The sequence below is a fragment of the Marmota marmota genome, unplaced genomic scaffold (assembly GCF_001458135.2).
Source record: "Marmota marmota marmota unplaced genomic scaffold, marMar, whole genome shotgun sequence".
Lineage (NCBI taxonomy): Eukaryota > Metazoa > Chordata > Mammalia > Rodentia > Sciuridae > Marmota > Marmota marmota.
The window spans coordinates 812,297-838,893 of record NW_025999869.1 but is presented as its reverse complement, the minus strand read 5'-3'; the positions used below and the strand labels follow the sequence as shown (position 1 = coordinate 838,893).

Here is a 26,597-nt window from a genome sequence, read left to right as displayed (position 1 = left end):
CCCCCCCCCCCCCCCGACTCCTTGGAGTGACTTCGCAACGTGTGTCCTCATCTGGAAGTGTTGGTCTAGCTGGGGGAGCCGTGCCCGGGTTGTTTGAGTGTTTTTGACGGCTTGCACTAGGTGGGGCAGGAGCCTCTGTCCTGAGTGCCCATGTCTTTGACTCAGTGGCTTGGCATCCTGAGAGTGCAGCCAGTGTGCCCGGGAAGGTCACCCTCCCTGCTGGCTGCTGCTCACTGATGGATGAGGCACGCTGACTCAGACTGTCCTCCCTGCATTCCGTTCCGTTGGAGCTGAGAGCCAGGAGTGCTGGTGGAGCCGGCCAATGGCCTGTTGCCGATGGGCCAGGATGGTGCCTGGAGTGCTCGATGGCTTCCCGCTCAGCTTTGCTGTGTGTTTGCACCCCCTTTTCTCTCTCTGCAGGCCTCTCTGCTGCCTCTCCTGTCTGCTGGACCCCACAGGGCAGAGCTGAGCAAGTGGTGTGTTAGTTGTAGGAAGTGCCTTTGGGGTGCTGGTTCCTATGTAATGAAATGATGTCTGCTTCTGCCACGGGCCGGTAGCAAGAGCCCTTGTCAATTTTCCACCAGGGACAACTTAACACTGAGCCCTTCTCCTCATTGTCTGGGAGTTGGGGGTGGGGAGCACTCTGGGTCATGGAACCAGGTGGGGATCTGATCCTGGATCTTGCTTGGCTCAGGTGGGCACTGCAGGGTGAGCTTGGCCCGCCTCCCTCTTCTCTCCCTTGGAATAAAGGCTTACTGCATTCCTGAGGCCTGTTCTTTGCCTACCCAGTGGTGATCACAGCAGTCCTGTCTTTTCTGAGCCATTCGTGGAAGGACAGCCTCAGTCCCAGAGGATGGCCACAGTGTCAGGACAGTGAGATCAGACCCGACTCGGTCACCATCCCCCCTCATACAGGATGAGCTGGGGAAGAGCCTCACGCTGCAGCTGTCGAGGGAACTGGCCCCTCTCTCTGCGAGGCAGTCAGGAACCTGCTGGCCCACTGGGAAGGACCCTCTCCCACCCTCAGGGGCGTCGCCTTTCTAGGGCCCTTTGGGTGATTCCGTCAGCTCAGGGTGAGGTCCCTGTTAGGGAGGTGCTCTGTAATTAGAGCTGATGCTGCTCCCTAGGTGTCCTCTGCCTCCTCAGCCTGTCTGTTGGTTGCCCGTCCCGAGTGGCTTGTTCTGACACTGGGTTGTGGTTTACTTCCCCCTGTTAGACTTACACTATCAAATACAAGAGCCACATGCTACTGTCTGAAGTTGGGATGTGCCCTCAGGATCAAATGCAGTGGATTTTGAAAAGCATTTTTTAAAAAATGGTTCATATTTTAGGTTGATTGCATGTTGACATAACATTTTAGTATTTGGGGTTAAAAGCAGTGTGTCACCAATGGAGACATCCCCGTGGGGCATGTATTAATCTTATCCCCAAAGCTTGATTTCCTCTTTTTTTGTGTGTGTGTGTATGGGGGGGATGACCAGGGATTGACCTCAGGGCACTCAACCACTGAGCCACACTCCCAGCCCTATTTTGTATTTTATTTAGGGACAGGGACTCAGTGAGTTGCTTAGTGCCTTGCTTTTGCTGAGGTGGGGCTTTGAACTCCTGTCTCAGCCAGCCCCCTGAGCCTCAGGATTATAGGCATGCACCACAGCGCCCAGTGATTTCCTCCTCTTTAACTTGGGGGTTTACCAGGCCCACAGGTGGAGTTTCAAGGGTCGTGTTAGATGGTACCCAGTAGATGTCTGACAGGGACATGTTGGGACAGTCCCTCCTCCATGTCTTTTCCCTTCCCCGGGATCTGGCCTGCCTCTCCTGGCCCACTGGGTACTGTCTCTCTTCCCCTGCTCTAACAATGCTCTCTGTGCAGGAGGAACTGGAGCATCTAAACCAGGCCAGTGAGGAGATTAACCAGGTGGAGCTACAGCTGGACGTGAGTCTCTTTCTTCACACCCTTGGGCTGGTCTTCAGGGATGTCTCCATTGGTGTCTTGCCCAGATGGAGAGAGTGAGAGGAATGGGTGTGTCTGAGGAACCAGAGGCCTGGGAGCCATGTGCATGCTCTTCCTCCGCCCTGTCCCTTTGCCAGGAGGCCAGGACCACCTATCGGAGGATCCTGCAGGAATCTGCGAGGAAGCTCAACACGCAGGGCTCCCACTTGGGGAGCTGTATTGAGAAGGCTCGGCCCTACTATGAAGCTCGGCGGCTGGCTAAGGAGGTAGGACTGCGTGAGCCTGGCCTGGACTCTGTGTCTGCACCCAGAGGGCAGAGCACTGGGGCAGACCTGGCTCTGCTTCAGATCAGCTCTGGGCCAAGAAGGCTCCTTCACCACTGTGGGCTAAGACCTAGAAAATAGGGGTAGGTGGGTGCATTCTGCTCTAGAAGCTGTTCAGCCTTGCTGCTGTTGATTTTATTTTATGTTTTGCATAGCTGGGATAGAACCAGGGCCTGGCTCATGCCCTCCCACTTAGCTGCCCCTCGACCGCCACCTGCTGCTAAGTACCTTCTGTGCATGAGGGCTCAGGCCCTAGGTGCATCTGATAGGGCCAACATCTTCCACTTCCTCTCTCTCCTCTTCCCTTTGGTTCTTGTCTTTTCTGTGTCTTTGCTTGACCATCCTTCTTACCCCCATCCATCTTTTTTCTCTGCACAGATAATGTGGATTCATCATTGGAAGACTGTAATAGAAACAAGAAAAATCCAAAATCTCTCCCAATTCTGTCATGCACTTTATACTCAGGACTTGTTTAATCCAATGTGGGAAGGTGCTAGGCAAGGGGACAGCTGCCTTGAAAGAGTTCATGCCTTAGGTCCTAGTTGAGGAGGGGACCTGCCATGCCATGCAGGGCCACATGGGGGAGCACCAGGGTCATTGAGGCAGAGGTGATTGGGGAAGCCGAGCCCAGAGCCTCTGTTGTGGTTTTGTGGGAAGCAGCCGCTACAGCAGGGCAGGTGAGTCTGAGTGGATTTCGGATTGGATGGTCTGCGTAATTCTGCCGGGCTCTGGGCTCTGAGGGTGGTCTCTCGTTGTCTGTAGCTGACCCTGTAGTGATGTAGGGCAGGGGAAGTATTGGCCTGAGTAAGAATTTGATAAAGGAGATGTCTGGTTGGGATCCGGGCCTTGGATTAGCTGGTTTACCTGTGAAGGATGTACACACACAGCAGCTAATCAGGTCCAGGCATTTTTATAGCCCTGGGAGGAGCAGTCCCCTCTTGACCATCAAGGCACCCCAATGCCAGATGATGGAGAAATATAGAAAATAAAAGGTATGAATAATGCAGCACAGATAGCCACATATAACCACATGGGCTTTCTTTGTAGTCACTTTGGTGTATTTTCTGCCAAAGTAGGTTACACAATGTGTGCTGTTTTTGTCCCTTGTTTTACTTAGCTTTATGATATGGGCATGTGCTAGGCAATGCTCCACCACAGAGCCACATCCCCAGCCCCCGTGCCATCATCCTTTAAAGATGTAGGAATATTTTCTTGTTTTACTTGTTTAGTATGTTTTCTCTGAGAACTTGGGTTAACATTGTTTCCAGTTTTTTTGCTTGGTTAGTATAGGTTGAGTGTTCTTTTCCTGAGATGTTTAGGACCAGAGTGTTTCAGGTTTGTTCAGATTTTGGAGTATTTGCATAGACATAATGAGATATCTTAAGAGTTGGGGCCCAAGTCTAAACATGACAGTTATATTGTGACATAAACACCTGTGGACATTGCCTAAAGGTACTGGGGATTGAATCCAGGGCCTCACACATGCTAGGAAAGCTCTCTACCCGTGAGCTGCATCCCCAGCCATTTTTGTTTTTTATTTTGAGACAGGGTCTTGCTAAGTGCCCGGGCCGGCCTCCTGAGTAGCTGAGCTTAGGTATGTACCACCTCACCTGGTGTACCCAGGTGCTTTGGCAGTTCTGTGCCTGGACAGTCAGGTGGTGTAACATCTTTCACTTGTGGCATTGTGCTGTTGCTTAGAAAGCTTCAGATTTGGGAACGTGGTGGGGTCTTGGACTTGAGTCAGGGATACTCAACCCACGTGATTGTGATGAATGTCTTGGGAAATTACGTCATTTGCTTCAGCTTGCTCCCGGGATGTGGAGTTGATCCTGGAGAGTGACTTTCTGTAAGACTCAATCCATGTTGCTAACTACCTTCCAACTGAAATGGTGTGGGTTTTCCCAGGGCAAAAGGCCAGCAGACTTTGAGTGATGGATTTCACAAGCCACCATCTATGGGCAGCGTCATTCCTTCTGGGGTTTTGGGTTTTTTTCCCCAGTACTAGGGATTGAGCCCAGGGTGCTTTAACCACTGAGCTTCCTCCTTGGGCCATTTCATTTTATGTCAGAGACAGGGTCTTGCTAAGTTGCTGAGGCTGGCCTAGAACCTGGGATCCTCCTGCCTAAGCTTTCGGTCTCTGGGATCACAGGTGTGTGCCACCGTGCCTGGCTAGTAGCATTCATTTTAATATTCATTTCTATGTTTATTTCTTTCCTCATCCATTTCCTTATGATATGTTCCCCCATAGAATGCCACTTCAGTAGCATTTAACCTAACATTGCAAGTTGGTCTTTCTCCGTCTTTCATCCTCAAGCCTGAGGTGTGTCCTCCTGTTGGGGGCTCCCTGTCCTGATGTCCATCTCCCCCCAGGCCCAGCAGGAGACACAGAAGGCAGCGCTGCGGTATGAGCGGGCTGTGAGCATGCACAATGCCGCCCGGGAGATGGTGTTTGTAGCCGAGCAGGGGGTCATGGCTGACAAGAACCGACTGGACCCCACATGGCAGGAGATGCTCAACCATGCCACCTGCAAGGTGGGTGGATGTTGCCAGCAGGTCTCTGCACTTTCTAGTCCTTCCTTCACTGTCCCTTCATCCCCTTACCTCCTCATTTCTCCCTCTCTCCACCACTCCAGCCTTCTCCGTTGACCTCTGGGGCTTCCTGTATGCCCTTCCCTCTGACTTAGAATGGCATTGTATCAAGCTGTCGCCTCTGGGTGTGGGCTGACCCCAAGGTCTCACCCAGTGGGTGTCCTGGTCCAGCACTCACATCTCATGAGGCTGAGCTCTGTGATACTTTTCTTCTGTTGCACAATGTGCAGTTTTGTTGCCATGTACCTTGATTTTTGCAGTGTGATTTATGTATCATTTCCAAGCTGCTGAAAGTAGACTGGGGATAGGAGGATCTCTGGCTGGGCTCCTTCTCACTTTAGGCTTATACAGGGCAAGCGCCAGCTCCTGGGAGTGGCAGTGTCGTGGTTCTTTAGCTGCTCCTTGCACAGAGGGCACAAGCTTTTGCTGTGGAGCTCACGCAGATGCAGGCACAGGGCACTGTGGGAGGGGCCATTGAAACTGCACCATGGGACATTAAGGGATGGTGGGCACCTTGGAGTCTGTGCTTGCCTGGAATATGGTATGATAGCCCTGCTGGACACCGTGGCCAAAGCTCTCCCCTACTCCTTGCTCACCTGTAGCTCTGGACTGCGTACACCTTGGGTGTGGAAGCCTGGAGAACCCCATACATAGCTGTGATTCCCCACAGGCTCCTCCTGTCCCTGACCCCTTGCCACAACTGTGGTGGCCGCGGGTGGACATTGTGCCCAGGACAGACATTTCTTCTGTGTTCCTGACTGAGATGGCTGTAGAGCCTTTCTTGGCATTAGCAAAGCTGAGTGGCAAGTAGTGCAGGGACAACAGGCGGGACAGTGGGGGAGAGGTGGCTTCAGGGGCATGTGCTTGAAACCTGGTCCTTGAAGACCAGGAGATCAGGCAACAAGTGCAGAAAAGATGGAAAAGACGCTGTCCTTAGGCCAGTGGACCCACATTCCCCTGCGGACGGCTCTGCAGATGGGGGGCTTGCTGAGGCCTTCCCATGCAGGTTCCCTTGAGCTTGGGCATGTGCCAGGGACTGAAGCGTGTTTTCCAGCTCAGTAACGCATGTCCCTTCCTCACACCGGCCAGGTGAACGAGGCAGAGGAGGAGCGGCTTCGAGGCGAGCGGGAGCATCAGCGAGTGACGCGGCTGTGCCAGCAGGCTGAGGCCCGCGTGCAGGCTCTGCAGAAGACCCTCCGGCGAGCCATCGGCAAGAGCCGCCCCTACTTCGAGCTCAAGGCGCAGTTCAGCCAGATCCTGGAGGTAGCTGGAGCGCAGGGGGGTATGGGCAGGTGGGAGTGTGGGAGGAGGAGGGGCTGCACAGAAAGTGAGGGCAGGTCAAGGGATGCCACCTGCCGGGTGAAGCACAAGTGCTACAATGACCCTATAGGAGAAGGGTGGATGGGGCTTGTCCTGGCAGAGAAACTGGTTGAAGAAGGGAGGTCAGTGGGAAGAAGAATTGGTGAAAGCCCTGGGATGGGGAAGAGGACCAGAGGGCAGGGGGCCTCTGGTGGGGACTGAGAGCTGGGAGGACAGCCCCAGAAGGCAGAGTGGGCCTGGAGCAGGGCAGGACCCCCGGGATGGAAGGACCAACCAGAGGAGGCACACAGGGATGGTGCTGCAGGTCTGCTCTGTACCTAGCACTGCCAGGCCTCCAGGATAGGAGGCCATGGCCTAGATGCAGAGTGCCAAGTGGGGCCGAGTGATGTCCCATGCTTACCTGTCTTGCCCTCACCTGTCTTGCCCTCTGCAGGAGCACAAGGCTAAGGTGACAGAACTGGAGCAGCAGGTAGCACAGGCGAAGACCCGCTACTCAGTCGCTCTGCGCAACCTGGAGCAGATCAGCGAGCAAATTCACGCGCGGCGCCGGGGCCTGCCTGCCCACCCCCCAGGTCCACGGCGCTCCTCCCCTGTGGGGGCTGAGGCTGGGCCTGAAAGCCTGGATGACGGGGACAGTGGCATTGAGGGTGCTGAAGGTGGGGGGCTGGAGGAGGGCGGCGGCCTAGGGCCTGGACCTGGCGCGGACACAGACACACTGAGCCTGCTGAGCCTGCGCACCGTGGCCTCCGACCTGCAGAAGTGCGACTCGGTGGAGCATCTGAGGGGCCTCTCGGACCATGCCAGTCTAGACGGCCAAGAGCTGGGACCCCGGAGTGGGGGACGCCGGGGCAGTGACGGTGGGGCCCGAGGGGGCCGCCACCAGCGCAGTGTCAGCCTGTAGCACGCTAGCTGGGGCTTTGGGCTTGTCTCCCACTGTAGTCTCATCAGGGCCCTTGGGCTTCTTCCTGCCCCTCAGATCCCATCTTTCCCCTGGAGGCCAGCTGTGTCAGCCCTCTGCCTGCCCTGCCTCCTCGGCCTCCCCTGCCCCCTCAGGAGGCAGTCCTGCAGGGCCCCTTCAGAAGGCTGCTCTCTGTACTCATCTCCTTCCCCTTACCCCTCTGAGACCCTTGACTTCCCACCTTCTGACTTCTTTCCTTCCTGGTCTAGCTTTGCCCCTCAGGGAACTTGGTCTAGAACACCTGGGAAGCTCATCAGAGGAAATGAGTACCCTAACCAGAGGGGTGCAAGGGGCTGCTGCTCCCCACCCACCCCAAGGCGGCTCCCAGGGTGCCCTAGCTATGCTGCTGAGTCCTGCCGGCCATGTGCCCCGCCCTTCTGTCCTAGCCTGCCTGTGTATGATTGGTGACCTTTCACCTCTGGAGACACCACCACCCTCAGTGTGCCCTTTTGTGAACTGAGCTGCTGTTAATATGTGCCCTGTAGCAGAACTTGCCAGATGGAAGGGAGCCTGACCCCATTATCAGCATAGGGAATGTCATTCTGGACTGGCTCTGTATATGTGGTGTTTCTCCAGCTGGGCTGTCCTCAACCTTGCCCAGGTGCTAGTGGGTCCCTGAGGGGTCCATGTGGGAGGCTGATGCGGTCCCCACCCCTTGCTCTTGCAGTGGAGCTGGGCCAGTGTTTTGAGTGGGTGCTGCTGAACTGCATCTCAGCACCCTCCTGTGGGTGGCGTTAGGGAATTGGTGCTCAATTGCTCTCCCTTGCTTTCCCTACTCCACGGTCCCTGGGGAGTGCTTAGGCTAGCCTGTCAAGCCTTGCCTGCCATGATGGGGGGGAGTCCCCTGGCTGAGGGTCCCAGCCCTCCTCGGGGAGCTGCTCCAGGGGTGGTGCTCCCAGTGTGTGTAGGGAAGCCAAACAGATCTGGGTGCCTTGGGAGAGCTGGTCCTGCCGTGTCACCCCAAAAGGACAGGGAGCTCTTTCCCAGCCTGGGTGCTGCTGCAGCACTTGGAGGAGGGGTGGGCCTTTCTGCACAGGCCTCTCCTGCGCTCAGGTTGGAGGAGGAAGGTCACAATGAGAACCTTGGGGTTTGAGGTGGCCACTGGTGGGAAGGAGAATCAGGGGACATGGGTGTGCAACGATGAGAACCTCAAGGTTTGAGCTGGCCACGGATGGGGAGGGGGAGGGGAGACACGGGTGTGTGTGAGTGCATGTGTCAGTGTGAGTGTGGGAAAGGGACTGCCTTGGTTTTATTTAAATAAAATAGTTTATGTAACAGTAATGTTTACTGTTGGTGTTAGAGGGAGGAAGAGAAAGGGGCATGGAGGACCAGGTAGAGCAAGCTAGGCTGTAGCAGGAGAGGAGGGAGGCCACACAGGTGAGTGGGGATGACCTGAGGAGCCAGTGTCCTGAGGCCATGCTGTGGGGACCAGGACACCAGGGAGGGGCTTGGTCAGAGAAACCTGCAGGGTGGAGTAGGCACTGTGGGAACCAAGAAGTGAATGGGCCAGTGGGTGGGATCCTTTATCCAAAGGAAGCTGGTTCTCCTCTCCTGCAGCATTCAGAGCTGGCTCACAGTGGGGGTTATCTGTGTGTATCTGAAGTCACAGTTTAGGTGGGAGGGTGGGAAGCACCTGAGAAACTTCTAGTGGCCTCCAGTTGGGGAGGAATGTGAACTGAGTAGCCCCAGAGGCCCAAAGCAAAAGGCTGGTCTGGCTGCAGCCAGCTGGCTTGTGACGCTTCAGACCTGGATAGAGGCTGGCAGCCAAGGGAAGGAGACAGCTCTTGCCAGGGAGGGTGGCAAGTGGGGCCAGGAGCAGGCAGGTGAAGGCCAGGAGCTGGAGGGACACAGAAGAGCAGTGGGTGCATCAGGAGCCTCTGTACTGGGAAGTCACTGTGCTCCTTGACAGGGACTGCTGCTGGGTCTTGGAGACCACCTTTGCTGGCCTGGCAGGCAGGTGGGAAATGTTGCCTTTATCAATAGCAGTGCATGGCTGTCTGGGTGAGCCAGCTTGGTTTCATTTATTTATTTACTTATTTTGTGGTGCTAGTGATGGAACCCAGGGCCTTGCTCATTCTAGGCAAGTGCACTACCATTGGCTACACCCCAGCCCACGTGGGCTTTTTAAAAAATTGTGCATATTAGAGGCGTATAACATCATGTCTTGATAAGCAATGAAACAGTTACTAGAATGAAGTCTATTAGCATTTTCATCATTTTTTATAGTCGTCTAACCTCCTGTGGCAAGAACAGCTAAAGCCTCAGCAAGTTTTAGTATATAATAGTGTGGTTATCAGTCATGCATGGGTTTTCTGAGATGGCACTAAGCTGTCTTGGAATGGGTCCTGTAAGGCTCCTTGGGGGAGGAGCACCAGAGTACTGTGCATGCCCTGCAGTTTCTCCCTGCAAGATCATTTGCCAGACCAAGTGAAGCCAGAATCAGACAGGCAGTCAGCACAGATTGGTAAATCATCCTGTCAGGTCGTATCAAGGAGGCCAATTTTGAGTGAGTCTGGGAAGTGGGAGACTGCCCACTGAGGGATTGAAATGTTAATTCCTTCAGAGCCCTTCCTCCACCCTTACGGAGAACCTGCCCCTGCTCCAACCTGTTGCCAAGGTAACCTGTCCCAGGAATTGCCCCTCCCTCCCGGTTTTTAATGTGTCCTGGGCTGCTCCATCCTGCCCTTCCCCCTTCAGCCCACCTGTGTCCTACCTTTGGCCCTCCCATCCAGCATTCCTGGGCCTAGTCACTTAAGCAGGAAGGAGAAAGATAAGGGGAAGAGGGCAGGAGAACAGAGGAAGCCTAGGACATATAAAAAGGGCAGAACACCTCGCTTCTGGGGATACTAGGATACTAGCTATAGCCCCCTACTCCCTCTGAGAGGAAGAAGTCTAGGTTACCCCTGCTTCATATGCTTGCCTGGGCTGCTTCTCTAATGTTCAGACTTCATCATGCGGGGAAGCAGGACTCAGGCAGGGTGGAGCAAGGCCAGGAGGTCAGAGCTGATGGTGGAAGAGGACAAGCCACAACCAGCAGTCTCCTCTAGTGCTGATAGGTGCTCACCGGGTGCATCTCATTACAGGCGCATGCCTTGTCCCCATTGCTGTGTCCTTCCACCGAGGGGCTGGCACTTCAGTCTCCCCTGGCCCAGCACAGACCTTGTACTTCACAGATCATGAGGGGCTTTTGCTCTTTGTGCCTCCCGAAGACCTACAGCACGTCTCTGGTACAGCAGTTGGGAGGGTAGGACCTCTTCACATCTCCAGTGGATGTCCCCTGGCTTCTACTCTGGTTTTTTGTCCCTATCCAATGGGACAGTGTAGGTCCACAGAGTGTCCATCAAGGGGTGTTTTCAGCCAATTCTGTCAGCGGTTCTCAGTGGCCTTGTCCTCATAAAAAAGTTGCACCTCCCTCATCTGACAGGCCCACAAATTGCTCTGCTGTCTGTGGTGGATCCATCTCACTAGGGGAGGTGGCTTCTCCCATGTCACTGTCACATGCTGCTGGCAGGGGGCAGCAGCCACCTTAAGTTGTGAGGAGCTCAATGAATCTTTGGTGCAGGGGATGAGGCTTGTAGTGTTTGTCCTGCAACACGGAGGTCCTCCCTGTGCACAATACAGAGGGGCCTGTGAGACTCGTAGAGGCGGGGGATTGTGGGCACCAGTGTAGAGGCCCCATGTCCTCCCAGACCCTGTGCATGTCCAGGAGACCTTGGAGTCACTGGCCCTGTGAGAGAGAGCAGGCAGTGTCTTGGGGTACTTGGTCCTTTGAGACAGGATATTTGGGAGCTGCTGACTTGCAGTGTGCTCAGAGGTCACCTCCTGCTGGTCTTCCCTCCTGTCCTGCCTCTCCCTTTCCTGCTTCCTTTCCTAATCCCCCACTGCAGCTGAGCTGGTTGGAGGGGACAACAAAATGGCATATGCGGTTCATTAAGGAATATTTACCCAGATATTTCAGTGTGCAAAAACGCCATGGTGGGAGTTGATGCGGGTCTAAATGGGGACAGCTGGATTTGGGAGCGGGCAGGTGTAGCCCCTAGCTAACTCAGGTGATGTGTAGTCACTCTCGTTCCAGACACTCTGACACTGTGATTTGCAAGCTCAGGCATCAAAATTACTGAGCATGCTGTCCAGAAAGATTGTCCTTGACTGGCCTTTGCCACAATGAGCTGTTTGCATGAGTCACGTGGCTCTTCTGGCCTCGGTATTCCTGTCTGCCCAAGGTGGCTACACCTGGGGCCTTTCAGGATAACTAAGCATTAAATTATCCAGGTGGCAGGGTTGATAGGACTGGGGTCCCGCATGAGATTGCCGAGCAAGTCCGGGTTGGTGAGGGACTTGTGCTCCTGCAGGCAGCGCAGGTACAAGGGGTGATGGCTGTGCATTGCAGTTGAGGAACTGAGCCCTGGGCAGTGGCTTTTACCAGGCAGGTGGCTGGTGGTCAGCACAATGTGAGTAAAACAGTTGATGATTCCAGCTCGGTTGGGAGGTAGGGGTGCCAAGAAAGAGGAACTTCCAAGAACCAGGATCGGGTGGAAGAGCCAGGCCCGGAGTTCAGAGGGCCATACCTCCTTCCTCAGCCTCATGCTTCGTCCCACCTTCTTCCCGGGTCAGCCACGGTCCTTTCCACTCTTCCTTTAAAAAATAATTCACTTTACAAAATCAAACATTTATTTTTTAAAAAGGTAATAAGACTTAGTCTACCAGAAAACTACTACTCGGAAATGTTTCTCCTCCTCAAAGCAGGAACACCAAGAAAAATATTCAAATTTCACATCACCGATCAAAAGTGCTGACTTCTTAGATTGGAAAAACTTAAGCTCAGCAAAAACTAGCTTTGAACATGACTGAGCTTTTGTGTATTTGATGGTGCTGGGGATTGAACCCCGGGCCTCACATTCTACCACTGAGCCCACCCCCACCCCACCTAAGCCTGGAAGTCAGTAAGATACTAAGAATTCTGATTACGAAAGTGACACATAAGAAATCCAAAGAGAACAAAATGAACTAAATGAAAGAGGAAGACCCTGGGAGCCCCCTCTGTGGCCCTCCCCCATCAAGAGAAACCCACTGGGTTAGGTACGCATCCCCTCCAGACCTTCTGTTCTACATAGATGCAAAGCAGGTTGATCTGGCCCGTCTTTCACCTGGGTTTTGGCGCTTGGTGTCACACTTACTATATACTTGATGCTTTACCATGTTAACACATGTCAGCTGCATGGTAGTCTTATTAAATAACTTTTTAAAAAACATCAATATCCCTTTTTAAAAATCATTCACACAAGTATGTGCTTATAATTCTAAAAAATGGACAGACTCTTAAAACACATTTAAAAATAATTTCTATTTTTTCACCACATGGGATGATAGTTCACTCCTTTTTCATACAAAACAAATGCTCTGTCAAGCCTATCTAAAAGAAAAAAAAAAGTCTGTGCTACACATACACATTGTGATCAGATATAATAGGATGCTCTTAGTCTAGGATTTCAATTGGATAACAATAGAAAATTGGACAAATAATATACCTAGTACCCCTAAAATCCATAAATTCAGATTTTAATCCATAAATTCAGATCAAAACACTGCCATTTTTTGCTACTTGTTTAGCAAATGCTAATGGCATTCAATGCTGAATACTTCACACTATGTATTCAGTGGGTTGTGTGAACACAACATGCTCACCGTGGAGTTACATTAAGACAAAAATGTTTTACTTGAAAGGTAGGAGTTGTGTAGCATATAGGATTGTCCACTGCTTCAGCACATTGATTACAAAGTGACAAGATGCCTCTATCCATGCGGATTTTGCAAAGCTGCTCTTGCAGGGGAGCTTGCTGCCCTGTGGTTCTCATCTGTCTGCAGTGAAGTGTGATTTGACCCATCTTGGGTTCTGCCGTTCTGAGAACTCACTAGATCTGCAGACCCCAACCTCCGATGATTTATAGTTGCTCCCAGATATCTGAATTATTTTGTCCAGTTCTTTCTTAATGTCCTCAAACTGAATCCCAAACATATAACTTCTTTAACCATAGGATTTTGAAAGGCAGTAAGTATAATGGATTCTTTCAGTTAGTGATGGTATTTTTTTTTTCAGCCGTTTTAACCATTAATCAATTGAATGGGTTAAATGAATATTATTTATATATATTTTCCCTTCTCTTCTAACAAACATTTATGCCCTGGCCCCCAGTTTGCATGCTGTTCCCAAGGGTCTTCAATGGGTTTGCGACCAGCAGCCCTCCTCCACAGTGAAGCACTTTTACTCCATCGCCTTCACTGAAGCATAAAAATCCAGCTCTTGGCAGCTGCTCCTTGACTCACATCCCAGAAAGAGACCGTGCTTCATTCTCTGCCACGGCTGGATTTGTTGGAGGATTTGTTGAATTTGTAAAATCCCTATCAGAATTCACACCAACTCACTTCCAGTGTTGTGCCCCAGAACAGAGCAGTAGTTAGGGCCAGCTAGCTCTCTGGGGCCGTGGACATGGTCTGGCCAGTTCTGAAACGACTTTAGCTAGTCTTGGCTACCCATGGTGGAGTTCCTCAGGCACCCGTGTCTGATTTATCTACAAGCTGTCCACTTCTCAAGAGTGCAGGAGTCTCCAATCCCCCATTTAAAGCAAAACAATTTCAACTTCCAGGTACTTTTGGACTTTATACTGACCATTTGGGACAGCAGGATTTGTAGGTTAATGTGGCACTATTTTAAAAAAGATTTTTTTTTTTTAAATCCGTCGATAGATCTGCAATTTGGGGACACTGCCTGAGTCTCCACCTGCCGAGCGAGGGCTCATACTGCCGTGGATCTCCTGCTTTCTGATGACCATAGCACTTCACGGCAGCTCTCCTTCACTAGTACACACAGAACCGCTCCTGCCCGTGCGGATGCTGGAACAGAACCACTTCTGGGGGAAATTGTCACACGTTTGCAATCATTTCACTTCTCCTTCAGATTCTTCAAGCTTACTGGTGTCTGCAGGTATACCCACTTAGGTCTCTCAAAACTGGTCATTTTCTCTTGAAAACAGGTTTTTTTCCACCTATTCCCTCCAAGAGAGGCGGTCCACCCCAAGGAGCGGGCGGAAGCGGCGGCGCCCGGGTGGAGAGCGTCGAGCCCGTCCCCGCGCGGGGATCAGAGGGTACGCAGCGGCCACACCTGCCCCAGACCCGTGGCCGAGGGGACATCCGCAGGGCAGCGGGAAGGGCGCGGCTCCTGTTTGCTCTTCACTTAGCGGTTCTGAGCTGACATGCAGAAGGGCTGAGGCTCTCGGCTCCCAACAGCAGGCTTCCCCACTTGGCAGGGCTTCCCATTTCGGCCAGTGAAGCAGGATTTCTTTTCTTATTCTGCGTGTGGGGAAGGGACCGCGGCTTGCGCTTGCTGCACGCTGACCCCAAGCTCTCGGCCCGGGGGAGTGGAGGTTGGGATTCCCTGCGGCTGAGCAGTTCCGGGACTGCTACTGATCCGTCAGGAGGTGCGGTGGTTCAAGGGTCCCCTCCCACCTCCTCCTGACCCAGCACTGCTGCCTTGGCATCAGCCTCCCTCTCCTTTGGGATAGAGCGGTTACAATCCTTTTCCCCTGCGCCCCAGAGCGGAAGAGCGACCTTCCTTCAGCGGTCTCCTTCTCTTGATCCCTCGTCTACTTAGGGCAGGATTTAGGAGCCTCTGCTCACTAACCGTTCCTTCTCCCTCAGTAGTTGCATTTGGATCCAGCGGTAGGACTACTCTGGCTACCCAGTTGGAAGGGACTTGCTAGAAGCAGCATGAAGCCTGAGGATGGTCTTCCTGAGAAGAAGGGGAGCTATGTTTTCATAGCAACAACAAAACAATTCAAGGTTTAAAAAATAAATCAGAATAAGGGCAACTTGGTATTTAGTTGACCTGCCACCTTGGATTTACTTTTTATTTGTTTCTAAATTGGTTTTCTTAAAAATCTATTTTCAAGACACAGAATGTGACAGAGAAAAGGCAGACCCAGAAAGATGGACAAATTGATCTGGAAGCAAAACACAGAGGGAGAGGGGATGAGATAAAACGTTCTGCAGGTAGAAAAACCAAAGAATCGGAGAGAGCAGCCAAGTGCTGAGGCTTGCTGCGTGCTCAGGAGGCTGAGGAAGGAGGATTGGAAGTTCAAAACCAGTCTGGGTGACTTTAGTGAGACCCTTTCTCAAAATAAAATGAAAACTGCTGGGGGTGTAGCTCAGTGGTAGAGCAACCACGGCTTCAATCTCCAGTGCTGAGAAGGAAGACAGGGAGGAAAGAAGGAGGGAAGGAAGCTTCAAGATTATATGCCCTGGGCTGGAGGAAGGGGCTTCAGAGATGAGAAGAAGCCACCATAGGTGACTTCTAGTAGCACCAGTGGTGCTCAGAGGTGCTGGACTCTAGTTGAGCCCAGGGAGATTTATTGCCCTCCCTTAACTTCACCTGCTTCAAGATTCCTAGTGGCGGGGCTGTTCCTGGAGCCTCCTGAATTCTTCAGCTGTCTGCAGACAAAGGTTTATGGCTGTGGTGTCTGGGAAATCACTGATAAGTCTTGTTTTGGATGTGACCCGCCTCTCTTGTCTCCAGGAGGGTTTGACATCCAATACTGTGACAAGAAAACAGACTCTGTGAGTAAACTCAGGAGAGGTGAAGGGAAAGGGGTTACCTCCCTGGGGTATCTTCTTTTTCTTTTTCCCGTGGTGCTGGGGATTGAACCCCAGGCTTTGTGCCTGCAAGGAAGCACTCTACCAACTGAGCTATATCTCCAGCCCCCCTAGGATATCCTCTAGCTTTTCCTTGGAAATAACCATTCTAGATGCCAGGATACACCTGAGGCCTTCACAACAGTTCTGCCCCATTAATTCTGGAAAGATCTGTGGGCCTGGCACTCAGCAGAAGCTAAACAAGCTATAAGGTCCTTGTTTAGCATCTGGACGGCCATCTTAAGTGACATCTGCCATTTTAAGGAAAATGTTTCTCTTTCCCCGCCCAAGAAGGCATTTCTGAGGGTGCGCATTAGGACTGCCTGGCTCTGATTCCTGAGCCTGCCCCATAAAAGTCCCGAAACCCAAGCCTGTTTTTCCTCTCTCTACTCTATAGAGAGATGGTCTTTGTCAGCTGTGACAAATAAACTCTTGTGTATATGTCTGTCTGGTCTCCGTCATCTTTCATTTCTTGCTTGCCCATCTCTCCTTTCTTGATTTCCCTTCAGTCTTGGATCTTCCCTAGAGATGTCTGCCCTCAGGGCAAAGGTGACCTGCCCCTAGGTCCTCAAAATGCGACCTGAGTCCCAGGAATGAGTGTCATGTGTGGGATAAGGGAAGTGTAGACCCTCAGCCCTCCCAGAACCCCCTGAATCAAGAGTGTGCCTCCCAGCTCTCAGGGGATCTGTGTGCATAGCAAATGGAGGAGAATGGGGAGAATCTCTATCAAAGGCTAGAGGACTTTTTTTATCTTAAAAGTTGGCTGTGCAGTAGGAACCTTGGGAATTGGAGTCAGGGAGGCCCTGGGTAAATCCTGGTTCTCTTCTCCTGAATAAATGATGTAACCATTGTAATGACAGATTCCTGGGACCCCAATAGACCTCCAGGAGCAGAATCCGAGTCTTTATTGAGAGCTTGAGCCTGGACTCACAACCGTTCCGACACAGTGGTGGTCCCAGGGAGTGAGTCCTGGTCCTTTGTTCAGTGAGATTTTATAGGTTTTGGGGGGGATACTCTATGCATCACAACATCACACACCAAATCATTTCACACCGCAGGAAAATCAAACAACAACTCTTAACATTGATTAGCACATTCACTAGCAGGAACAAGTTGGGTAGGGGTAATTGGTTAGTACAAGAGGGGCATTCCTTTGAACTGATTGGTTTAAGCCACGAGGGTTGTACGTGCCAAACTATATGGTTTCCCAATATGTCATCAACCACCATAAACTACTGGGGGATCATCTGGCATCCCAGGTATTTTCCCTGTCTCATGCTGATTGGTGGTTGCTATGGGTCCTCACCTAGCCTAACTGAGGCAGGGACACCTGGCGTGGCAGATCTCTCCTGTTATTTGCAGATAAACATCTCAGCAGGGTGGCTATGTGCCTAGGAGTGCTCTGTGAGTTTTTCCAAGGACAAGGGTCACGCCCCCTTCCTTGGATAGGCTTTGAGGTAGAAGCTTTGGAGTTACATCAGTTTCTCACCATAACTTTTTTTTTTTAAAGAGAGAGAGAGAGAGAATTTTTTTTAATATTTATTTTTTTTAGTTTTGGTGGACACAACATCTTTGTTTGTATGTGGTGATGAGGATTGAACCCGGGCCGCACGCATACCAGGCGAGCGCACTACCGCTTGAGCCACATCCCCAGTCCTCTCACCATAACTTTTTAAGCACCAAGTGGATACAGTGGGAAGGATGCCAGTCACATCAACTGCTCACAAGCACAGAGGTGAGATGAACAGGGAGCACTATCAAACACCAGGTGTTGCTCACAAACAAAACACATTTGCAAAATCATCATGCTTCAAGAGTTAAATGACCCCCCAAATCAATGTCACATGTGAAAGTCTTGATGAATTCAGAATGTTAAATCAGACATCAGGGACAATGACCAAGTTTGGGGAAGAAGGTGTTACACCTGTAGGTTCAACCTGAAGATGTGGGGCCTTCAGGGAGATGGAGGCACAGCAAAGTCTCTCTTCAACCCCTGATTCTATGATCACGTCAGAAAGGTTTCAGACATGTTGCTCAGAGTAACATGCATGAGTTTACTGAAGGGATAGGGAAAAGTCAGTCTACTCAGAGAGGAGAGGGACAGTGTACCACTCCTGCACTCCAGTTTTATTGGGGTCTCAGAGAAGTCTCCAGAAAGACCAGCCCAAGTCTGTCTCTTGAGTTTTGACTGACAACAGGGTGACACTGAAGCCAGAATTAGACAGTCAGTCAGTATAGATAGAGGAAAATTGAGTCAAGTGGATCAAGGAGGCCAATTTGAGTCTGGGAAGTTGGAGACTGTCCCCTGAGGGATTGAAATATTAATTCCTTCAGAGCCCTTCTTCCACCCTTATCAAGAACCTGCCCCTGCTCCAACCTGTTGCCAAGGTAACCTGTCCCAGGAATTGTCCCCCCCACACACAGGGAGCTATAAGGTTGTTAATGTGTCCTGGGCTGCTCCATCCTGCCCTTCCCCCTTCAGCCCACCTGTGTCCCACCTTTGGCCCTCCCATCCAGCATTCCTGGGCCTAGTAACTTAAACTGGAAGGAGAAAGATAAGGGGAAGAGGCAGGAGAACAGAGGAAGCCTAGAACGTATAAAAAGGGCAGAACACCTCGCTTCTGGGGATATCAGGATACCAGCTATGGCCCCTTCTCCCTCTGGGAGGGAGAAGTCTTATGTGACCTCTTTTTAAATAAACCCTGCTTTATATGCTTGCCTCAGCTGCTTCTCTAATGTTCAGACTTCAACATGTGAAGGAGCAGAACTCGTCACCTATAACAGGAGGAAGAAGCAGCCCTGGGTACTGCCACTGGTCCTGTCCATGTCTACTGCACCTGAGGAGAGGTGTCAACACCAGTAGTGGCACCTGATGATGCTGGAGTATGGACTCCTAGACAGGCTTAGAGGAGCACAGAGCAGGTTTATTTACTCACCTAAGCCCTAAACAGTGGTGTGGAGGCTCCACTATGATTATTATTATTATCCCCAACTTATAGAAAAGGAAACTGAGGCACCTGTGTAAATGAATGTCACACGTAGAGAGGCAGAGCTGGTCTGCCCCAGGGAACTTGCCTGACATCTTCATCCGTATCCACACCTGGTGCTCTGTCATTCCAGAGAGGAAAAGCACACCTGCCAAGCTCCAACCTCTGCTTCTTCCAGAGCCACTGTTGAACCACAATACAAAGAAAAGACTACCTACTCCGATGTTAAATCAAATTAAGGCAAGCTTGTATTGTGTACTCAAAGAGAGCTGGTCATCAGCCACTGTCTCTCCCAACCCCAGGCTAGAGATCAGCCCAGCTCCCAGGGAAGAGAAGGTTTACACAGCACAAAAAGTTACAAAGGGGGTGTCTTGGGAACTTACAGCTAACAGGTTCTGGTAAACATAAAACAAGAGCAGAGAGCAGGTTAATGATCTACATGGCATGGTATTTCAAGGTAGGGAGTAAATTCAGATCCCAACATCAAAATTTATTAGGCGCCACTGAGGTTTCAGAGAGGGTTGTTCTCTGGTCAGGGAAAGTCAGGCATGGGTGAGTTCAAGGCATGGGCAGGAATTCCAAACAACTTTAGAAATCTCAGTAATTTATAGTAAAACGGAAATTAACTTTTCATGACTTTGTGATGAGATGGCCCCCAATCTTAAGATGGAATTAGGCTGGGTTCATCACCACAAGTTTCTGAGCTCCTATCAAAATCTCAGAGGCACAAAAGAACACCCCCAAAGAAATATCTGATAGGATTTAGGAAAATACCAAATGCAGCTCATCCTTGAATATCACAGGTTTGAACTACAAGGGTACACTTGTACAAAAACCTTTTTTAGTAAATGTATTGTTAACATGTTTGGAGACTGGCAAGCATTTGATAAACTCAAAGACAAAACGTGTGACTGAATATTCAAAAACATTGACAAAAAATTAGATGTCATGAATGCATAAAATCCATGCACTTAATACCACATTTTGTCATTTATTAATATAAAATATACAGATATTATATAAAAAATTAAAATGTATAAATGTTTACACAAACGCAGACCAGACTTGGTGCCCCCACAAAGTTTTCAGTTGAAAGTGTTACCACAAGGCATGAAAAACAGCCCCGCTGTTTGTCATTGTTTGTTGTTCAAGCTCCAAGAGGCCTTGAGCAATATAAAAATCTTGTTGTGTTACACTACGTGAATGACCTACTCTTAGCACATAAAAAAAGAGGCTATGTTGCAACAGGCTTTCACAGCTTTGATTGAAAACCTCAATGAATTGGGATTAACCATTGCTCCAGAAAAGATCCAAAAAGAATCCCCTTTTAAATTTTTAGGACATTGTATCCTGCCAGGAGTGGTTATGCAAGTGGCTCCTCATATCACTCTCCCTGAGAAGTCTACTTTGAACCAAATGCAAACTATCTTGGGACATCTGAATTGGCTTAGGCCTTCTTTAAAGATCACTTAACAAATGAGGCCCCTATTTGATTTGCTAAAGAGAGACCCACATTTAAATTCCCCCTGGAATTTTACCCAGAAGCCCTTAAAGCTTTGGAATTGGTTAATGCATCCCTAAACAACATGAAGGTAAAATGCTATCACCCTAAGAAGGATGTATGGACAATAGTATGCCTAACTTCTGGGCTTTCTACTGAAGTCACTGGCAAGAGCCAGACAATATCATATCATGGGTGCACTCTTCCTCCAGTGCACAAAAAAAAAAAAAGTCCAAAGTCAAGTAGAAGGCATTTCACAGATGATCACTTCGTTGAGAAAGGTCCTACTGCAAGCGCTGGGAAAAGAACCCGATAGGCTCATAACTCCTCTCACAAGGTTAGAGGTGATGCTTAGCCCTAACTTCCAAGTGGCCATGGCTAATTTCACTGAGTTTCTTGACTGTCATATGCCTCCATTAAAAATCCTTCAAACCATTTCCCTTGTGCTTCTAAAGCAACCAAAGTAATACTGGGCCAACCTATTCCTGGTGCGCCCTTGGTGTTCACAGATGCCAGCTCTACAAGGAAAATTGGCATAATCTATTTCCACCCTGATGCTGGGGTAAAAAGGACCTTCTGATATAATTATTTCCCTGGGTCTCCCAGAGCATTAGAATTATCAGCTATAAACCTGGTCTTGAAACAACTCCTTGACCCTATTAATGTTGTGGCTGATAACCAGTATTGTACCATGGCTATCCTAGATTGCCTTTTGCTTCCATAAAGAATGATACCAATATGGTTACCCTGCTCCAAAAATCTGTTCAAACCTTCTTAGAAGAATGGACTAATCCTCTTTATATTCAGCATATCTGAGCCCATTCTGGGTTGCCTTGGCCTTTGTCACAACTAAATGAGGAGGCTATAACCTGACCCATGAAGCTTATGAGGCCTCCTTACCCAAGCAGGCAATCAAGCTGCACAGCAAGTGAGTTCCATCAATTAGCCCACAGCTTGCACAAACTGTTTATTCTCTCAATTAACAAAAGAAAATTGCAAACTAATTACTAGACAGTGCATTAAATGTGCTCCCTTTTTTCCCATAGGATCTTTACAACCACAAAGTGTTAATTTTAGAGGTCTAAAGTCCAACACCCTATGGCAAAGGGATATCACTCGTCTGCAATCCTTTGGGCATTTGAAATATGTGCATGTATACATAGACACCTACTCAACAACAGCCCCAGGAGAAAAATCTAAACACATCTGTTCTCACCTCTTACATTGTTTTACAACCATGGGAGGATCATATCAAATAAAAACAGACAATGGCCACACATATATCAGTAAGGCATTTAAGGATTTCTGTTCCAAGTTAAACATACCACTGGTATTCCTTACAACCTCCAGGGATAAGGCATAGTAGAAAGAGCCCACAAAGAGCTAAAAGCAGCCATTTTAAAACAAAAGGGGGGAGACAGCGCCTCCCCACAGACTCCCTATGATATTCTTAATACTATCCTCTTTACTTTTTTAACAGTGCCGAAGGGCAATGATTGTACACCTGCCTTCAAGCATTGAGCCCCTTTGATCAGATCGTCCCATTTACCCCTAATGCAGTATAAGGACCCCTTAACCAATCGGTGGTTGGAGCCTTCACTGCTTCTGGTGTTAGGTAGGGGTTTTGCTTTTGTCTTCCCAGAAAAGCCTACCTGGATTCCAGCTTGGCATGCCTACTCCATGATGGCCTGCTCCACGATCCAAGAAGAGAGGAAGGAAAAATGCAAGAGCAAAAGGACACCAGAGAAAACTACATCATGAGATCACATGGGGTGATGTAAAAGGCTAATACACCAGGCCAAGTTATTGGAGAAAGCCAGGGTCATGGTCCTAATTCTTCTGGACAGGTCTTCTTTCTATTCTTATGCTCAGCTGTAACCATCAACAGTATCATGGCCCAAGTAAATTGGGCCCTGGTCACTAAACCACCCTTTCTAGCTGTTGATAATTGGGAAGGGACTTTACCTAAGCTCTTCTCTAATAACTCCAACCTTATTAATCCTGAGTTATCCATCCAGAAGGTAATTGTACCCTGGAATGCCAGCATTTCCATACCTACTTTGCCCATTTGTTTCTCCATAGTGAATAGTGAAACCTATAATCCAGACAGTCCCCTATGTTTTGCTCTTGCCAGAAAAACTATTGCAGACAGCTATAATAAGTCATATGTTGGGCTGTCTCTCACTGACCTTAGAGTTATAGTTAATGCTACCTATAGCCATAGACTCCCCCATGGCAAATGCAAGAAACTGTTGCTGTCAACATGCCTAACAATGCTTTTTGAAAGTCCCCTTCAGATAATGATAGCATCCCATGGAATCAATGTGTCACTGCCATAGCTTATCTCCTTGATAAGAGAAATTTCTCTGGGGAGAAACATCTATGCACCTGGGCAGACACAGCTCCCTGGAAAGTAATTGATGTGCCCCAAAACCATATGCAGTACCTGCTACAGGGACAAGGCGTTACCGACCGGTATGCAGGAAACCATTATGGCAAGATAGATATCACACTAATATTGCTAGCTGCTAGGCCCATCAAATGGGCAGCAGCCGGCTGGATGAATGGGTTGATATTGAGTCCAGACCCTGACCATGGATTTGCCTTCGTGCCAAATGATACCCATACCCACTATGCACAAGCTTGTGTGACACCACCCTTTGCCATGCCAATAATAAATGATACTGATGGCATAAACATCACTCATACAGAGATCCCTTGTGCAGTCAATACATCCTGCTGGCTCACAAATTGTCTAACCCCTGCTGTGAAAGCTAAAGGTATATTTATCCTCAGAGTGCCCCCAGCAATCTGGCTTCCAGTGACCCTGTCCAGAGAGTGGAGGAGTCCATAGGGCATGGATATGAAGAACTTTCTGAATGAGATCCTACATCAGACAAGGCGTGCAATTAGCCTCCTCATCAGTGTGTCACTGCCATAGCTTATCTCTTTGATAAGAGAAATTTCGCAGCCACAGCCACTGTCACTGCTTCTTCCCTCATTCAGAGTATCCAGACTGCTCAGACTGTGAACAATGTGTCTACTGCCATGGCAGAAGCCTTTGCCATCCAAAATGACTTAAATAAACTGTCCTGAGCTGCTATTTTAGTCATCAGCAAGAACTAGACCTCACCAGGAACAACTAGATATTCTGTTTATGTTGCAAAGGCTCAATTGTGACCCTGAATTCCATAGCATTTGTGTCAGCCAATACACTGTATCTGAAAATATAACCTTAGACTTCTCCAATTTTTCTCAGTATATTAAGGGCACTTGAGATGCTAACTATGTTATAACTATGCATAACCTTTCTAAGGCAATTGTCAAAATCAATGAGACTAAGGTGTCTATCTTGACAACCTCCTCTTTCTTCCAGGGATTGAGTGAACATTGGAAAAACCTGTTAGCCAATGTAACTAATCCTTATAATGCTATTACCCTGGCCCTACTGTTTATCATAGTGATAATTTTTTCTTGTGTTGTGAGACACTTATGTAACCATGTAAAGGCCACCAAACAAAAAACAGCAATGCTGGCAATAGTCCTTGAAGCACAGTCAGATGAGGGACATGTGGGAACAAGTGCATACATGGCATATGTTAAGGGTGTCTGAGTGGCAGGCCACTCCCCTTGTGCTAGGCGCATGAGCAAAGACAGCTTATCCCATAGGCATAGCCCTGAGGCCATGTGTTGCAGTTTCTGCACTAGCTTCATGGCTTGCTCCTTGATTGGTCATTGCAAGGACAGTTAGCAGCCATTGCACTGGTGGCTGCCTATAATCTGCTTAACTACTGCCTGAGTATATATACATGATAACTATACAATAAAATCAGACCTGCTTCCTGCTTGGTCTCCGGAGGTCTTGATTAGTGATTCCACAGCCAGTTTTCTCTACCCTATTCTGTGGACCTCCTTGATGGATGAGAGAGACCCCACACACACCTCATACACACCTTTTAATTTTTATTTTGACACAGGGTCTCACCAAGTTGCTTAGGGCCTAAGTTGATGAGGCTAAGTTTGTCATCCTCCTCCCTCAGCCTCCTGGGCCACTGAAATTGCAGGTGTGTGACACTGTGCCCAACAAGACTAATTCTGGACAATGACAAAAATCCCAACAAGATGAAATCCGTTCACACTTGATCATAATAATGGATGATCAGTGACACACAAGAATCAGTATGTTGAATGATTATTAAGTCAATTTGGAAAATTCCTTTGTTCAATCAGGCTGTGTGTTATTCATTAAATTAATGCATCTTAAATGAAGAACCACTTTTATGTATTTGTCAAAAAGAAATCTCATGTTCTTCCTTAGAGATTAATATCTTCTGAGACAAATTATGATAAAATGTTTTGTAGGAAACTTGAAAAATGTACAGAACAATAACATTTGTTACAACTTCAGTAGGATATGAATGTCTTATAAATGCACTTACAAATTATTATATTCTAATATTTTGCCCAGAATATAGGCATAAAAAATTCATGTAAATGCATCCAGTAGAGGTCCATATTAAAAAATGCTTTAAAATCCTCACAGAATGATTTATTTCTTCCATATTTATTTTTTAAGATTTAATTCCAAAACTTCAGTACTTTATTATTCACTGTAAGAAAATATGGTTGCTCCTTCTTGAGTGGTACTTACATAACACTCCCAGGTACAGCATTTTATTTTAAGTCAGGGAATATCACTTTTTTTTTTCTGTTCTGAAATCCATACTGAATTTCTATTGCCAAGAACTCATATACAAAGTAACAGAAATTCATACTCTGGATTTACACTGTACACCTCCACTCAGTCTCCTTTGGGTCTTCAGTGCTGTAGAACGTCATTCCCATATCTGATATCTATGCCCATGTTCGCTGCAGCTTCCCCGCTGTGCCCAAGCTCTTTACAAACAGCATTTGTGTTATTTCTCTGTGCTTCTGTGATGCTTATGCACCAAACTCATAGCTTTGTAAACCCTTCAAAAAAAAAAAAAAAGGAATTTGAACAGAAGAACTGTCATTTGCCTAAGTAGAAGGAGGAGATGTCATCCTTAGAATATTCAGATCAGAGGAGTATAGGGGGTTCTGGTCTTGGTGAAGTTGATCGATCATTGGGCAATTTTGAGAAGTACCACCAAAATGTCTGCGATTTTTAGACATATATTACACTAGAGCCAAAGTCCACCAGACTTAAGGAAAGCTCACATCGTGAAATGTTAAGATTCACGCATGTGCTCATGTGTGCACACACATGTACATGCATGTGTGCGCGCACACACACACACACACACACACACACAAAAAATGATGCTCTTGACCTCACACAGCCCTCATACAAGTGTATTCCCTAGGGTGGAAGTGATTGGGAGAATGATCATTTTACAGCTAATTTGACAACTCTGGAGAAGAATTAGATGCCAATAAATAAAAAAAAAAAAGTCTCTTTAAGAGATGAAGAGTAAAACTCTATTGGAAAACAAATCACAATAATTGGAAAAAACATGAAATAAAATTTTAAAGGACAAATTGTAAAATCTAACAAAAGGAAAATAAAGGCAGAAGCAATAGCATGAAATAAATAACATTAAAAAAAGTAGAAAAAAAAATAATGAGGAACTAATGGATGCTTATGGGCATTCATAGAAATATGTATAACAAAATGATAGATTTCATAGTGCAAAAGGAAAAAAAATCTGAGAAAAAACAAATATCTGTGCTATTGTAGGAGAACAGCATAAAAATATCACAAAACACATGAGAAATGTTATTGAAAGTGTTTTCATGAGAAATACTCCTTTGGAGCAAGATCCTAAAACATCTGAGAGAAAACTAGTATTAAAACTTGGAGGGATGGAGTCCACCCTTCCCTGAGCCACCAGGAGGGACGCAGCACTTGAGACTTGGAGGAAGTTTTGCACTCTGCAGGGGATAATGTGGCCAGGAGCCAGGTTACCAGCACAGGGTGCTGAGCACTGAGTCATGGAATGGTACAAAGGGTGTGGGAATCACATAGAAGGGAAGCATATCAATGAAAGAGTAAAAAAAGAAATCTTCCTAATAAAGTGTTTGGCAATGATTTTCTGAATATGACACAAAAAGTACAAATAACACACAAAAACAGTTTGATTTTATCAAAATTAAAACCTTTTTTGCATCATCGGACTCTATGAAGAAAGTGAAAAGGCAGCACCTATAAAGGAGGGAAAGATTCTCACAATCACACATCTGATTAGAAATAATATCCAGAATATTAAAGAGACCTACAGCTGAATGAAAAAGAGTAACTAGG

The 26,597-nt window shown here is 48.3% G+C and overlaps 1 protein-coding gene and 1 pseudogene across 2 annotated transcripts in view; one reads left to right on the top strand and one right to left on the bottom strand.

Moving 5' to 3' along the window:
* Sh3bp5l (SH3 binding domain protein 5 like) overlaps positions 1-12,397 on the top strand; it is a 16,151-nt gene extending 3,754 nt beyond the window's left edge. Inside the window, exons 3-7 of one of the 2 annotated variants that reach the window (XM_015492602.2) lie at positions 1,871-1,933; positions 2,089-2,217; positions 4,645-4,806; positions 5,953-6,126; positions 6,617-12,397. In XM_015492602.2, the coding sequence (XP_015348088.1) occupies positions 1,871-1,933; positions 2,089-2,217; positions 4,645-4,806; positions 5,953-6,126; positions 6,617-7,084 (996 nt within the window). In that variant the 3' untranslated portion in view covers positions 7,085-12,397. Of the gene's footprint in view, positions 1-1,870; positions 1,934-2,088; positions 2,218-3,845; positions 3,869-4,644; positions 4,807-5,952; positions 6,127-6,616 lie in introns of those variants that run through there. The other variant, XM_048815198.1, reaches the window with a different exon arrangement.
* Positions 12,398-12,527: 130 nt separating this feature from the next.
* Positions 12,528-14,156, bottom strand: LOC107147953 (annotated as a pseudogene).
* Positions 14,157-26,597: the final 12,441 nt, after the last annotated feature.